This window comes from Heliangelus exortis, chromosome 1, assembly GCF_036169615.1.
Source record: "Heliangelus exortis chromosome 1, bHelExo1.hap1, whole genome shotgun sequence".
NCBI classification, from domain to species: Eukaryota; Metazoa; Chordata; class Aves; order Apodiformes; family Trochilidae; genus Heliangelus; species Heliangelus exortis.
Genome location: NC_092422.1, coordinates 148,839,794 through 148,856,920, shown reverse-complemented (window position 1 = coordinate 148,856,920; position 17,127 = coordinate 148,839,794). Strand labels below are relative to the sequence as shown.

General features: G+C 44.4%; 1 protein-coding gene across 1 annotated transcript; it reads left to right on the top strand.

Annotated features, from left to right (window-relative positions):
• The first annotated feature begins 8,913 nt into the window (after nt 1-8,913).
• Nucleotides 8,914-15,084, top strand: MGP (matrix Gla protein). Its single transcript, XM_071732915.1, has 5 exons — nt 8,914-9,062; nt 11,703-11,855; nt 12,623-12,658; nt 13,768-13,843; nt 14,699-15,084. Exons 2-5 carry the CDS (start codon nt 11,795-11,797, stop codon nt 14,835-14,837), a joined length of 312 nt encoding a protein of 103 aa, XP_071589016.1. The 5' UTR covers nt 8,914-9,062; nt 11,703-11,794; the 3' UTR covers nt 14,838-15,084.
• Nucleotides 15,085-17,127: the final 2,043 nt, after the last annotated feature.

The window sequence follows — 17,127 nt, the reverse complement described above, 5'->3', positions numbered from 1 at the left end:
AGCAAAGGTGTCTACTGAATTGCACATGGCCCAGGCACTCCCTTTAAAAAGAACAAATATCCCTCACAAAGGGAAAACAAAGAGAACGCAACAGTCATCCTCCATCAGCATGGTGATGAAGCAAGACTTTGGCAGCACAAGGAAATTAACTGGTAGCTGCCTTGCCCCAGGGGCCCTGTTCACCCAAAGGTTTCTGTTTGGTCTGGTATTCCAGTGGAGTCCTTCTGGGAAGGTCAGACTCTGTGATGTAGGACAGTAAAACTCTCTTCCTTTCAATAATAAAGATAACTCTATCCAGGAGATTTAGAGCTTGAGAAACTGCGTTACCAGCATTTCATATGATAGGGTAGGATTATTTCTGTGGCCGTTTCTATTGAAATGAGGTGGTTTGTGTGTCTGCTTCTCCTGTCCTCCCTTCCAAATGTTCAGACACACCTGACAGCAGGGCAGTGGTCTCTAAGGTATTATGGTGCTACTGGTTTTGTGCGACAAGGTGTTGGGCAGTGGAGGAAAGTCCTCAAAGCTGCACTGTTAGATTTATTACGCCAGGGGTACTGTGGTCTTGCTCACAACATGTCCCCACATCCTTGCTGGGACCCTCAAATTGCCCCACCCAAGATGAACTGCTTGGCAACTGCTCCATGGCCATTGCTTTGAACAGCACTGACGTTTTTTGACTCACCTCCTTGTCCCCTTATTGAAAAATCCAGGCAGGAATGTTTGCTTTTAAATGGTATTCACTGAACATCTGTCCCTGTGCTGGGAATCCGTTAAGAGTCCAAATCCAAAGCCCCTGAAGCAGTTGGCTTCCATTTCTAGCCATGATGATCAGCCAAAAGGTTGGACCTGTTTTGTTTATGTTTAATATATTAAACCTGTCTCTGCAAAGTTTGTCTGTAAGGCAGACATGCCACGGATGGGTGGTGTGTGTGTGCAGGGGCTCTATTTCCCGACAGGCTTCTCCTCTGCTTTTCCCCTAGCCTCACCACACACTTAGCAAATTCCCAGGGAGCCCCTTCCCCAGGTCACTGACAAAAGCAGAAAAGCTTCTGCTAGCAGCAAGGTGAAGGGTCTGAGAGGAATAATGAGGTCGTCTGCTCTAAAACACTCTCAGAGAGTGAAGAGTGGATCCTGAGATGGGCCTCAGGGTATCAAGACCTTGAGTTGCCTCAAGACCTTGACCTCAGTTTGCTTCCCCGTTGGTTCTGTGCAACCGAAATCAAGTGTAGTTCAGCCACGTACATGTGGGCTAGATTATGGTGCTCTGTCAATAAAGTCTCTGTGCCCTTTTCCCCTGTCTCCTGAGACACTTCTTCACTGCAGCTGCTGGATATCTGCTGAGGTGGTGGGGTTTCATGTCACTGCAGGAGTAGCTGCAGGACAGCAGCACAGAAGAAACCCTTCTTGGGGCCCAGTGGCTTCTCAGGGAGTTCACACGATTCAACAGACTGCAGGAATTAAGGACAGAAGCCATCAGGCGGACAGGGATAGGCAGAAAACAGCCTCAGCAACAAGCCAGCAGGAAGCTTTTTCTTCAGAGCAACTTAAGGTCAGCTTTGTGCCTCAAAGATAAGAGTTGCGCAAAGACAGAAACATGACCAAAGCAATCCCAGGTCCTCGTTTTCAAGCAGAGGAGAGGAGCTGGAGCCAAGCTCTCAGCTATCATTCCAGCCTTGCAAATCTCACTCTTCAGTGGCAGTACAGAGTGCCTTGTAATACTCTCATTGCCATTTGACTGATGGTGGCCCTCTCCAGAGCTGTAAACTCACAGTGATAAAATTATTTTCTTATGCTCTTACTATCTCCCAATCTCCTCACCTAAGGTATAGTGACAGGAGATTTCTATTCAGTGCCTGTAATAGTTGCTGGGAGAGGGAGACAGCAAAAGATCATCCTTAGAGGCATAGTGCCGAGGTGGCTAGAGAGATCAGATAATGCAGAAGAGCTCCAGGGGCTGAAAAAAAGGGTGCATTTTACATCCAAGCCTTTGGGATGCCCATGTATTATCTGTCATCACCAGGCTCCAGCCATGGAGATGCTTGGCAGTGATAAAGGGGTCCTTGGCTGAGTAAGATTCTCCCACTAAGCAGGCCTCTTCTCCTCAGAAGGGAAGAAGACAGGCACGTAACCACACATCTCTTCCTTCTGGGACTTGGTACAGCACTTGGCACAGATAGGACCTTACTCCTAACAAGGTCTCTGGGGAAATGTGATCAAATTGCTGTCTTGACGGAGTTAGCTCTTCATTTCAGGTGTACACTCAGGTCTCAAAACAGACAAGGGTCTTCTTAGGAGCTAGTGAGTATATTATATTTATTGGGTGCTCCTAGCTTTGGGCTGATTTCACCCAGACCAACACTTCTTGACCTCATATTTGCAAATGCCAAGATAGGTTTGCTCATACTATTTGGTTTTCCAGCAATCACAGAAAAGAATAAAGGCATGGGCTCTGGAGTCCCCATCATGTCTCCTGTATTTCTCTTATTTTTACACCATATGCTTATTTTAGAAGCTGTCTGTGACTGTTGGTCTTTTGTCCCTCCATCTTTTCCCACTTCTGAGCATCGTCATCTCACCATCTTTTGACTCCTTTTCTCAGTATCTTATGACTCAGTCTAGTTCTAAGATTAGCACCATCATCTCTAGTGGTTTGATTTATTTCCTTTTATTGTCTTAGATGTACTCTGTCCCTTGTTTTAGAACATATCTTCTTTTAAATTGTGCTTTTTTTTTTCCAGTCTGATCTTCCCAGAAGATTTGTGTGTCAGTAAGCTGGGATCTTAATTATCTGCTAATCAAGTTGCTATCAATATGTGCTATTCTTATAGGCCTTCTTCTGCCTTTCTTACAAGTGCTTCCATATCAAGACTTCTCCCTTGTTCTCAATTTCTACTATTCTTATTGTTTCTCTTATAATTTAAAAGAAATTATGATGACTAATGACAAATACATACCTGGTAAAGTGGTGACTTCTGGAGTCTTGTGCCAGTTTAGGAAGAAAGACAAACTAATTGAAAAGCAATGAAAATTGTTCTGGTTTTTTTGTCTGGTTTAATTTTCTTCACCTTTTAAAATTCTTTCCTCCTTAATGCAGATGTGAAATTTCTTGATAAAATAATGATTTGTTGAATTTAGTAAAAATAAAGAATAAATATGTTTCTAAAGAACATACAATTAGTGTGTGAAATTCATTTCTAAGGAAGACCATCAAGTGGAATGACTTGGCTAGCATGTAATGTTAGGAACATGAATATAATTTATAGTTATGCACAGGAAGATAAGACTAATCAGATTTCATGTTTCAAGAAACAAGAATGTCTTTCTTCTTGCTACAAACAGCATTTCACAATTGGCTGGATATGCTACATTTCCCCCTGTCCCCTATCTGTGCCACAGAAAAAGTTATTTACTTACTAGAGACAAAATTTATGATCCTATAGATACTGAACCTGAGATAGAACAAATAAACATATGTATAACACTACAAAGCTGCTTGTAAATACTTCAGTGATCTCCTGCATTGAAGACAGGCAGAATAGAAATGTTTCAGTCCAATCTTGGCTTCATAAGAGGGCTTGCAGATTTTGGATCTAAGATGCTATCTGAGTTCATAGTTGAAATAAAAGGCATCATTGTTATTTTTTTATTTACCAGATGGATGAGAAGAGAGAAAGCACAGCTGCTTTCTTATCATTCTCCACGTCTGGACAGGAAATACAGTGGGTAAGTCTCATCTGGCCCCAAAGAATGAATCAGGTCTCATACAGTGAAGTGAGGAGGATGAGGGTGGAAGAGAGATTTCTGCTTCCCTTTCCCATAAAGAGTGCAACCCAGAAACATGCTCTGTTTTCATAATCAGAGCTCAGATTTTTTGCTTGCTCAGTCTTTCATGGGATACTTGAAGTACAAGCAATTCTAGTTGCTTATATGGATCATTTAATCCCTACATAGTAGCCTCTGCCAATTTTTAACATCCAAATAATATCAACACCATCCTCTCTCTTCCTTCCTTTTCAGAACACAAGAGAAATAGGCTGATCAGTCTACGTGGACATGTGTGGGTGGGTAAGGGTGAAGCCAAAGGAAACGAGAGTTAGCTCTTAGCCCTGCATGCCTTGGTTGCTTTATTCAGTGAATTAAATAACATTGGCCTGGCTTCTATAAGACCTCAGTCTTCTGTTTTCACGAACTTCCTGTTATCAGTAATCTTTTTTTATTGTTTCAGCCAAACACAGCTGTTCTGGGAAGTTCTGGCCAGTGAGAATCGGTCTTTATGGTAACTGAGTATTGGACTCAAAGGCTTGAGCCAGGCTGGATTTTTGCAGCAAGCAGAAACAGGGAGCAATGAGTTCCCAGTGAACTGTACTGCTGACCCGGAATGCTCCTGTATTTACACCCAGAATGAGATTTTTCCCAGACACCGGGCTTCATTTTGAAGTCTGATGGATTACAAAGACTGACTTCGAGGATAACAACTCCATAAACTATGGATGTGAGTTTGGGACCAGCCACTAATCTCTGAGTTGCAGTAGTTTAAAGATTTTTCACCAACAACATAGTACAGTGGCTTAAAAAAACAATCAAAAAACAAAAACAAAAAACCCAAAACCAATCAACCAGCCAGACAAACTTCACATCTCACCACTTAGAGGCCTCTCTTTATGGCAGTGGCTAACGGGGACACAGACCAGTGACTGCAGGTGGAACAAAAATTATCCTCTCACCCTCTGGATTCAGTCAGGGAGGCAGTACTTGGGCCTTTTCATTGAGTTTAATTTCAGTCCTGCTCCCTGCTACTGGGATACTGTAAACCAGTTGTCCCTAAGTCCAGAGTGACACCCTGCATGTTGAATGTGCAGGTGAGTTCCATGTCCAGGGGCAGGAGAAAATCACTGGAAGTCATCACACAGGATGGAAAGGGGAGTTTCTCAGATGCACCCTGGGCCAAAATGTTGGAGTAAGTATGAAAGGAAATAGCTGTGAGCTGGCACGAGAGCCTTCCTCCCCACAAAAGACTGACAGTCTCTGCAAGCTTCAGATGGTGGTAGCTAAAGTAACTCCCAAGACAACACATAAATTTGCTTTGTTAGAAAAAGTTTCAATTAGAAGCAATATGTATTTTTCCACTGGAAACTTTTATTTTTGCACAAAGTTGTAATGCAGGGCACAAAATTCTTCTCAGGGAAAGATGGAAACAGATTTCAGATATGTGTTTAAGTATTTTGGGGGAAAAAGCCCATTTATTTGTTGTGAAATTACTCTTTTCCCCCCACCCTATCACTGAAATAGAAATTATTCACTTTGGTTTGAAAAAAATTGATTGATTGCTGTGAAAGTAGATTTTCCCTGTTTATGTGCTCACATTTTTTCCTAATCTTTGGACTTTTAAAAAACTAATTCTGAAATATTTAAGTCTGTGTTTCTGCCAGGTTGAACTAACTTTTGAACTAGTTTCAGGGTTAATTTTGGGTAGCTGAGTCAGTTTGCTGTCAGAGCTAACACACAGTTCAGATATGTGTATCAAGTTCCTTAAATGTCTGAAATGTGTTCCATTTATTTTTATTTCTTAGTCTTCTGACTAGCTCCTGTGTTTAAAAAACATCTCCCTTTCTAAAGCTTAGTGTCAGTATGCTAGTTTTCAGCACGATTTATTCCATGTGGTTGTTGACTTTAATTATATTGTGGATACTCAGACACTGTTACTTAGTGGCTGAATTATACTTGCTTCTTGGATCAGTTCCTAGGTATTACTTAGGACTAAATGAAAAAGTAAAAATAAAATCTTGTTTTCTCATGTGCTGTAGAACTAGTTGTTCCAAAAAGCACTTGTTTATCGTGTTGAGAAATCGCTTCCTAAGCCATAGACCATGTGTTGGTTGACTAACTTACATCCTGAAACACAGGAGCAAGTTTGGAAAAGTCTGCCCAGATTGGTGGGTTCAGTTATTTGATACTCTGGCCAACCTGGGTTTGGAAACCCTGCTCTGTTGAAGAGGTCATAGGGTTTATCCCCTTGCTGCACGGCTCAGTGACTCTGCTGAAACCTTCTGAGGATAAGTTGGGCATTCAGTGCACATGGGGATGGATTATGGCCCTAAAGACACAGAGACTGGAAACAGGACTTCTAATCATGAGAGCTGTTGTCTCTGAAACAGCACCTGGAGGAGTGATGGAAACAAACCTGATTTGCTTGTCCATTTTCTTACTGGAAAAGCCTTGCTGACAGTGCAGGGAAGAAGTGGCTTGGTGACACCCACAGGCTGTGGTGAAAACGTTTGTCATTTTGGAGGTGACTGCAAAGTACCTCACCTTGTTAATTCTCATCTATGCCTTTCCTCACAGAAATTCTACCATGAACATGGGTGACCTGAGACATACAGAGGACTCCTGCTGAGGTCTCACTGCTATCTCATACAGCAACACGAACAGGTGCCTAATGCTGGTGTCACATTCTCAGTAGGCATCTCAGAATCAGTATTTGGGGACCACCTTCATGTCTATTAGCTCTTGGTTGTTCCTTTTATTCCCTGCTTACTTCCATTTTGTGAGCTCTTCATTTTCAGCAGGAGTCTTACTGCTAGTCCCAATGGAAGAGCTCCTCTTTCTGCTGTTGCCATCCTGTTTCTGTTACTTCAGCTTTCAAGGTCCTCCTTTTCCCCTGGATGAGCTCTTAGACCTCCTTTCCACTGGTGTTGCTTTCTTGCTTTAGGTTATCAACACACCTCCTCAACAAGTGTTCCCTTTGTAAGCCAGTCGTTAATGGAAGTATTCAGTAAAACTAGTTTCAAGGGAAATTCAATTAGTAATTTCTCAACATTTCTCCTTTCCACTGTTCAAACTTCTATCCCATTCATCTGTGTCCTTACCATCTCACAATTTTGGCTTTAATGCCCATTTTCTCTAAGTTAGCAAAAAACTTGCCAGATGGCACTAAGCCCAAAGCTTTTCCAGTATCTAGGTAGATGAGATGAGATGAGATGAGATGAGATGAGATGAGATGAGATGAGATGAGATGAGATGAGATGAGATGAGATGAGATGAGATCTTCTGGGTCCTGATTTCTTTCAGTGTTTAGCATGTCATAGGGCTGAATATTCAGCTGTATCTGAAAGGTGGTAGAAGAGGGCAAGAAATGTCCTTCTTTGCACTGCTTTTCAAAGGTGGCTCATGACTGTGTGCCAACCTTGAGGACAGCTCAAGTTTGCTGTTCTCAGGCTCTGAGGGCCAAGACCTGCTTGTGGAAGAACACACATAATACAGTACCTTGTTGCCACAGGTAGGTCTGAACTTTCCCCAGACTCACTGAGCATTATAGGAGCTAAAGGTCTTGCCTTTGGACAGGAGTCTCACCCCTGGACAGGAGCCCCTTACTATTCTTTGGGAATCAGGCAGAAGTACAGATATCAAAATGCATATGTTAGTTGTAAGGCGACAATGTGTCCTATAAAAGTGCAGCAAATCCAGCCTCTGTTGTAATAATTTGGTGGTTCTTTAACTCCACTGTTATGCTATCATTTTCATTTTCAGCCCCAGGACATGAAGCTGTTGAAGCAAATTCAGAGGATGACCATGAAGATGATCAGAGGGCTGGAACACCTTTCCTATCAAGACAGGCTGAGAGGGTTGGAGTTGTTCAGCCTGGAGAAGAGAAGACTTCAGGGACATCTTATAGCATTCTTCCAGTATCTGAAGGGGGGCTACAAGAAAGCTGTAGAGGGACATTTTACAAGGGCATGTAGTGATAAGACTAGAGGCAATGGCTTTAAACTGGAAGAGGGTAGATTCAGTTTATACATTAGGAAGAAATTTTTTGCACTGAGGGTGGAGAGACACTGGAACAGTTTGCCCAGGGAAGTTGTGGATGTCCTCTCCCTGGAAGTGCTCAAGACAAGGTTGGATGGGGCTTTGAGCAATCTAGTCAGATGGAAGTTCCAACCCCCATTGCTGTAGGGTTGGAACTTAATGATCTTTAGGGTCCATTCTAGGATTCTATGATTTCGCCACCAAGACTTTAATTAAGTAAGGCCACATTATCTTTTCCAGGACCAGACAGGCCACGCTCACCAGCTGTTTGGTTACTGAATAGAAGTGATGGGTTTTCTTAAAATCCTGAGGCCCTGATTCTGCAGCTTGGCATCACCTCCATCTCAGCTCTGCTGAACTCAGTCCCTCAGGCTGTGCCAGTCACCATGCTGAACATTCAGTAGGTGTGGATCTCTGCTAAGCAAGAGGGAGCTGCTGCAGGTTGCCACTTGCATGGTTCAGTGTCCCAGCATGATGCATGTGTGCTCTTGGCTTGGGATGCAGGCAGGGCCAGAAGTCCAGTAACTCAATCCAGCAAGCACATGTCCTGGATTCTCTGATGTGCTGCTCAGCACTGTTGTGTGTCTAGTGTGAGCATTGAGGGTGCATCTCAGGGGCTTGTGTTTGTGTAAGCCAGCACTTTGCTTCCTATGGCTTTGAACTTCTGGAGATTTCAGAGCTGTCTCCAAAAGCAGACACTTTTGTTACATGAGTTTTCAATCTGACATTAGCTTGCCATTAGGAAAGGGGATCAGCCAGCTGCAAGAAGAGCAAGAAAGAAGATGGGAGAAGGCTCCTGGCCTCCTGCTCCCCATGGAAGAACAGTTGCCCTGGCCAGCAGCACAGCTCTAGTTAGAGCAGAGTCAGGGAAGGAGGAGATAGGAGAGGGGGTGATCTTATTGCAAGGAGGGATTCTGGAGTCTGTCCTCAGACCTTCACTCACTTGCTGCTTCTGGGAACAGAAAAGCAGCCTGGATGTGGTTGTGCCCCTACTAGCCCCTGGTGTCTGCTTTGGCTCTGCCCTCTCTCTCCTGGCGTAGTTCCTTGAGGTTGTTGGTTTCTTGGCTGTGGGCAGAAGGTGTTTTTGACGGAGAGGGTGGTAGCCTGGGGGTGGATCAAGAGTGGGAGACAGAAGAGAGGAGGAGTCACTGATCAATGCTAATAGATAAAAGGCCCCTTTTCTTCACTCCAGGGTCCAGGGCTCCGGCAGAGCTGCCCTCTCAGACAGGAGCTGCAGTCTGGACGAGAGGAGACAGCTTGTGAGTATGCAGGAACCGCCTTGCTTTTCCTGGACGGCTGCTTGTTATTAATGCCTTGTTGGTGCTTCACAGCTGCAAAATGTTAGGAGTGGTTGTGTGTAGCAGGCTGATTCCCCACTCCAGCAGGAGACAGGTCAGATGGCTGCTTTTCTGATCTCCCCTTTATTTGGGGGATTATGGAGATTTCCTTGGCGTTTGCAGGCAATTAATCTTTGCTCCTCTTTCTTTATTTCTAACCAGTGGCTGCTACTAGAAAGTAGGGGAATTGGGCTCACTGTGTGCCACCTCTGGGGCAGCACACTGGTGCTGTGGAGTTGGGAGGTGCTGAAGAAGTATGAAGTGCAGGGACAGTGGAAAGATGTACTTTTGCAGGGGAAAGTGTTCCCCGAAGGACATTTGTTAGCACAGGGCTGTGTAGCCAGTATGTTTATTCATCCCTTGGAAAATGCATTGCCTCTGTGGTGAAAAAGGGAATATTTGGGTTAAAGTGGTGTGTGTGGCTCATCTCCTGTGGTTGATGGCGGTGGATGCTCCAGGCATTCTGGGATCAGAGTCCTCTGAAATGGGAGCAGTCTTCCAGGGCACCAAAGTTTCTGATCTGAGTGAAGATAGATAAATAAAGAGGGTTTGGCTGGAAAGTGTCTTGGAGTTTACCACTGTGCAGCCTTACCTTCATTCCAAAGTACTCCCAGTATCTTCCTCCCTGTGTCCCACTGCTTTCCTGCTGGGCTCTCTCCTCCAACTTCTCCCTCAACCCACACTTTCTTGGCAGCTCCCCTGAGCTCCCAGGGTGTATGAGACATTCAGGAAACCTATAAAATCCATGTTGAATGCTAACTTCAAAGTCATGGGCTTTAAGGAATGCAAACAATCCCAGAGCAGAGAATTCCCTTAAAGAGACCAGACTGGCAGGGGATGAAGGGACAACAGAAAAGTCTCAGTTCTCCTCTGAACTTGTGTCCATAACAGACTTCTGAATTTTGCCCAAGCAGAATCTAGTTTTCTTCCATATCTCAGGCTGAGCACTGAATAGCAGGGCTGAGCTGCTTTCTTCATAGAATTGGATGATGGGGAAGAAAAGCAATTATTTTTCTTTGGTCTGAACTTGAAGGCTGTGCTCAGTTTCTCTCCCGAACACCACAGGCTTCAGGCAAGGCACACGAATTTGGCACTGAAAGGGTAAGCTGTGAAGCCTGGAGTTATCTTGTGCCACTGAAGTTTCACTCCCCATTGCAGAAATGTAAGGCTCTGGGTTGCTGTCCTGCTAGTTCCTGGCTGTGTCACCTGCAGTGTGGGTCCCCAGATCAGCCTTTGCAGGTGACACCAGTGACAAGACCACAGCGGCATGGGGGGGAATAATGGTCTGCACCCAGAGTACCCTCAGTCTGCACCCTGCCAGTGAGAAATCCTGTTGTCTGCGTGTACACATGGACAAAAGAGGTGGTCATCACAGCTTTGATCAGACAAAATAACAGTGACCGTGTGTCCCAGGCTCATCCCCAGGTGGTGTGTGGGGTCCAGCCCCCCTCACTGCCATGAGGGAGGACTGGAAGTTACTGGGTGTCCACCTTTCCCCCTTGTCTACCTCTGGCAAACTACTTGCCTTTGCTTTTCACCCAGAAGGGATGGCCATCTATGCAAATCCTTTTTTCCTTCACTCCCTCCTACTGTAGCACAGAGCTGGAGAGTGGAATACCCCATCTTTTGTTTGTTGCTGCTGACCACAACACTGGTTGCAGACAAACTCTTTAGGTGCTAGAAGGTGAGATAATGCCCCCAGACAATACTGGTCTGATTTCAGCTAGGTAAGAGCCTTACAATGACATCTGATTTCAGTGCCCAGTGGGCCAATGACTGCTAGTGCTAGATCAGAGAGGCAGCAGTACTGAGAGATATGGTTACCTCTACTTTCACCCAGGTGTTATCCCTTGGGATAGAAGAGCATCCCAAATATGGGGTCAGGACTACAGTGAGGACCAGCAGAGATAGAATTCATGGTGCTGCTGTCATCTCAATGCAAAAATCATGGTCTCTCCAGCAGTAGGGATTCTTCTAGGTTGCTTCTGGTCACTCCTGGAGCAGTAAAGTAGGAGAGGGGAAGGGGCAGTAGGGTTGGATTCCTGCTCGGACATCCGGCAGGCTGGGACCACAGTGAGGGCCAGCTGGAGGGAGGGGGGCTGAGTGGGAAGGAAGTGTTTGAAACCTCGTTCTCTGTGTCTCTGTCAGCAAAGCTGACGGAACAGTCTGGGCTGGGTGTATCCAGACAGAGGATGATGAGGGCAAAGAGGGGAGATCAGAGGAAAAATTAGAAAGGCAAACATTTACATTTGGGATCAGCAGACACCTCTCCCTCTGGGTTCCCAGCAGCCCCTGAAATTCCTTCCACTTGTGTAGGCCAGCTGTTCTGAGTGTGGAGTGCTAGTGACATGTTTTCCCATGAATTACGGTCCCCAGCCCTGGGCTGAGTGAGAAAGGGGGCATGCCCTCTCCTTCACAAAATCTGATTCTATCTGATAATAGAGGATGTTTTGTAATGGCTCCTTAAAGAGTGTAGCAGCCAGCTGTTCCCTTCCCAGGGCTCTTTCATGGTCCCTTTATGACTCTGTTTTCATAATAAACATTCCACTGCTACTTTTGCAGGCAGCCCAGGATCTCCAGCTGCCCTCAGTGGGAAGAGTGAGACACGGCGAGAGAGAGAGACAGAGTGAGAGATTCCTCCCTGCTCTGGCACAATGCGCACTCTCATCATCCTTACACTCCTGGCTGTTTTGGTAGTGGCTGCTACTTGCTATGGTAGGTGATCTCGTTTACTGGGTGAAGTGATAGCTCCAGACCTGCAGTCATCTTTGGTCTGTTCAGATGTTTGTTATTCAACTTTGTGTAGAGTAAAACTTCTTTAACTTTAACTTGATGTCTTGCCTGCTTTTCTGCCCTGGTGTCAGACCATCCTAACCCTGTTCCAGAGCTGCCAGCCTCAGTGATCATGATTTGTGGTCCAGGATGCTTCAGCCTCTTCCCCTCTGTCCCTGGTCACCTTGCAGGCTGCTCCTCTTTTTTCCCCTCTATTGTCTGTACTACAATAAGAATTCTTACTCTTATTTTTTCCTTATTAGTGAAGAGATTTCCCTTCTTTTCTGCTCCTTTTCCTGTTAGGCATGCAGTTCCATACTGATGGAATTAAGGTACTGTTTCATGCAAGAGTCAAGTACATTCCTTAAGCATACGTTCAGGCTTTGAAGGTAAGCAGGTATCATACCCACTGTTGTGTCAGGAACACGAAGGGGAGGAATTGTGCTTGAGAATTGCTGGAAGACCAAGCACAAACCTTGAAGTCCTGGCTAAGACACCAGGTTGCTCCATTCTAAACTCCTGAACACTCTAAAGTCCTCATACAGGTGCTAGGTCACCCCACTGAGTACTTTCTCTTCTTTTATGTAGGTGTTTTAAAACCTGGTTTCTCTGATTTCTGTGTGCATATTATATTGATCTGTGGTGTGTGAAAGACTGTGAATCACATCAATGCAGTGTCTTACCACATGTCTTACTCTTTCTTTCCTCAGAGTCCCATGAGAGCATGGAATCCCATGAGTATCTCAGTAAGAGACTTCTTTACTCTTTTCTTGAAGTGTGATGCAGACATCTCCAAGACCATTTCCTTGTACTTTACTGTGGAGATTAAATAGGCCACTCTGCCTGGGAAATTAATTTTTTTGGGTGATGCAGGATGAATAGGAAGAGAGTTTAAGAAAAAGACTTCACATGTCTGGGCACAAGTGCATACCAAATTGTTTTGCAAATAATATAATGAGACTTGGAAAACAAAGAATCATGAACTTGGATCCTTGTTGCATTCAGTTAAAATGGGTTAAGTGATGGTAGAAAAGGACATTGCTCAAAAACCTCTGTCTTGAGCACAGGAAGAAGTACTGCAGAAGCTAGTGACATGATCTGCTCTTCCCCAAGGACAGGAGGAACCTTACTCCCAGCACCTTGGAAGAAAAAAATGGGATGTGTGGGCAGAAGGGATTCTTAGTCTGGAAGAGAGAGATAGTGTCATAGGAGAATCATGAAAGAGTATAGAGTCTCACCATGGAACAAGCAATAATCTGGAGAGGTTATGGAACAGGTAGTTTGAAACTAAAAAGAAATTAGACCATCTGGGAGAAAGACTTAACAAAACAGCTGGACAGAAGCACAAAGACATATGTGGGAGCCAATGCCAAAGATATCCACAGACTCCTGAACTCTGCAATAAGACTGATGTTTCTCAAAATGGGACCTAACCTTGGAGGCAGAAGAACTTACTCTCAGTCCCTTCCTATTTTTACTTATAATTTCATAATTCTAGTAATTCTACTGAGCGTGCCCAGACCTCCCATGGTCTGCACATCTTGGCACCTATGTCTTGACGAAGCTCCACTCACTCAGAGGGGCTATAGCAAAATCACAGTAGCTTTACCCTAGGTGTCTTGAGTAACAGGAGAGCTAGAGGAGCATGTGCACTTCCATACTGACTACTCAAGCCTGAGGGAGAGCTTGTGCATTAGCCAGTGGGGTGGACAGCAGGGAATATTGAAAGGTCCTTGGTTTCACTGTGCCTGGGAGGGTGTACAAGGTGGCTGTTATAAAAGTGGAAGGTAGATTTTGATGAAATATGGCCTTAAAAAAGTGTCTATCTACTCTGAACAACCCCTTGCTTTCTCAGATCCCTTCATCAACAGGCGAAGGGCCAGTGACTTCATACAGGCTGACACAAGACTGGAAGCTGTCACTCGGGAAAGGTAAGTTATGGCCCCAGGACACTGAGGATGGGAGTGGGGAAAGGGGTCTCCTTACCAGTCACAGGTAGGCACCAGGGGGGAAAACCATGGTGACTTCTGAGAAGTCTCAGCCCCCCTTTTAGTGAGGTTTCCTTGACGTCCCCAACCCTGTGAGAAATCAGAGCTTGGCAGAGAGCAAGCCCTTGCTTTTGGAGGGCTCTGCTTCATTTGTCTGAAGAAAACAATAGGAGGGGAAGGAATCAGTGTGGGGTGGCCAGAAAGGAATCTCAATTTGAGATCCTGTTCAAGTCCTCAGCTCTCCTGCAGAATTTGCATGACCTTTTCTAAATCAAAGGGCCATCTGAAGGCCTCCTTGCCTCATCAATAAATAAAAAAATACAGATAAAGGCAGTTTCCTGCCTCATGCAGGCCTTGTGGAAATAAAGGCAGAAGCACAAAAATCCTTGACATCCCAGAGAGATGTCAAGGAAGACCTCTTCGATACCAGGTGGTCCCTGGAAGTTTCAGGTCCCTGGCAGGAAGTTTCAGGTCTTTTTTCCACGCCTGGCTTTGGATTAGAGCAGAAGAATGAAGGCAGAAGTTAGGCGGCCTACAGAGGGAGGAGTCTTCATCAGCTTCTCTCCCCACCACCCTATTTAACCCTGAAATAAAAGGTTTCCTGGGGAGGCAAAGTGCTGCTGTTGTAGTCACATCACTCCCTGGCATGTTGTGAACACAGAAGCTGGCATGCTAACATCTGGTAGCTGGGTGATAGAATCCAGTGATGGACTCTTAATCCTGGTGGGAATTATGGGGAAGGAAAGGGCTGTAGGCAGATAGTTAAGCACTTACCACTCATCTGTCTTACTGTTGCAGGATCAGGGAGCGTACTAAGGGACCCCAGGAACGTCAGAGGGAGATCTGTGAGGACTACTACCCCTGCGAGCTGTACGCTTTTCGCCATGGCTATGCTGCTGCTTACAAGCACTATTTTGGGAGGAGGAGAACTAAGTAAAGGATGTCCTGGCCCCACCCTGGGGCCTGGAGCCCAGGGTATCCCCTTCCCACCCCCCCAAAATGCAATAGCTCTGAAATATATTCAGTTGCTTGTGTCCCTTTATGTTATCCTGCCTGCTGCTTCCCCCACGTAGCTGTGGATTCCTGCACTGTGTTAATTAGAGCTGAGCTGATGTAGCAGAGATCAGAGAAGGTTCAGGATGTGGGTGTTTACTACACAATAAATTGCTGGTTTGATACTATCATCTCATGAGTCAAAGTATTTTGGGGGTGTGTGCAGTGTGCAGTTATCCATAAAAAAGCTGAGTTTACCATTGAATCTGGTGGGGATTACAGAAAAAAATGCAGTCACAGTTTGGAAGGATCTACAATGTTTTTGTTCCACAGCCTACAAGTGGCTTCTTTTAGAGGTCACTGGCAAATTTCAGTTTACAGTCTTAAGACATCTTAAGATGGCATGATGTTCAGGAAGCAGAGGGAGATGCACTTTTTAAAATTGAAATCTATAACATTTTTCCTGAGTTGGGGAAACAAAACTCATAGTTTCAAAATAAACTATTTAATCTTAAAAGCAAAGTTAGGGCATGACTTAAGTGTCAGAAAAAGCCTGTAAATCACATCTTGTCTATCCAGCTACCCTCAAGTCCTGATGTAGACTGCTCTTGTATAAGGGAGCATGTGACTTGGACTTTACTTATATTTTTTGAATTCCCTTTCATGCCCTTACTGCTGCTGGGAGTGATTCAGGTAGTTCTAGAAAGCTGAAGAAACCAAAGTTGAAGAGAGGCTCCAGGTGGTAAATAAAAAAAAGATAACAAAAGAAACACTGTGTTTGGAATTAAACTTAACTTTTGTCACCTAGAACAATTTTATTTTACTGTTCATAACTCATTTGAAATCAAGATGTGGCCTGACCTTGTGCATAGTTTGCTGAGCACCTCCCAGTCCAATGAGGAAGGAACATGACTTGGTTGTTACCAGCACCAGGGCACCTCACAGAGCCTGTCCCCAGGCCAAGAAGAACCAGTGTTGACTTGCCCAGGAATTAAATACTGCTCCAGGCTGGTCAGGAGCCACAGCAACTCAGAGACCCCTTGGTGTGGGATGTGTAGGAAACATAACATTTTATCTCAGCTTAGCACAGCTGGTTTCAATATTCAGATCTCCAGGCTTCTCCAATCACCTGAAAATTACAGAAGTGGGAAAGATTCATGGCTATCAAAGGCTATGAGGTATTAAACTGTTGACTATTCTGTGAAATTAGGTTTAGACCTAAATCTACCTGACACATTAGAAACACACATATTCTTGCAAAATATGCTTCAAAGCTCTGCCAGCTTTGGAGATGAACTTCTAGGAAGAAATGAGATTTATTTATTGAAAAGACTTCGATAGGAAACTCCACCCTGGCAGCTGCTAGCTTTATCCAAAGGAAGAAGTGAGAGAGAAATGAGTTTCAAGGAAAAAGCCTTGTGGACTAAGCATATTTTCATCCACACTTGTTCTGCATGTTCCCAAATAAGTAAACCTTATGATCATGAACCAGGGCAAAACTTTCATACCCTAAAGTCAAAGTGGGTTTGACTTGACACTGTGACACTTCCAAAATGGAAGGCACAGAATTAGTGCTTTCTGGGACTGTGCCCAGTAATATCTGGTGATTCCAACCTCAAATTTACTAGTATAAATAATTAATAATACCAAAAATTTATGTGGGATTTCATGAGTGTAAACAGTTACAAAACATATTTAAGAGACTACATGATGGTTAGACAGCTTGGGAAAACCTGGGAAGAGAAGTAATGCTGCTTGGATTACTAGAATTGTATATTTATATTCTTTAAATTTTTCTTTTGGAAGCATAAATTTTCCTAGAATGCCTATTATTTGTAGATATTTATTTATTTATTTTAAAACTGTTGCTTTTTAAGATACTTTTGCTGGGGGTTGTTAGTATGTATATTCAATCTTTCCTGGACTGTAGAAAGTTAAACTTCTTCTCTGCATCCCAAATCCTGAAATTTCTCTAAGCTAAAAGACAGTGTTTCTAGGGACTGTCCTGACTGCCCCTGGGAGCCTTTTAGGCTTTAATTCTGCAACCCTTGTATGTCCCCTTTGCATGGAAGCCCAGGAGGACTGAATATTAAATGGCGGAAAACGTAATCCACGTGCGGTGTTTGGGACATGATTTTGGGAACTTGGCTGGTGAGTTTGGGGAGTATGGGATTATTGGTATATAGGCTGTAGAGGAGCCCATGCAGGGTTCTTGAGAAACCAAGGAACCACAG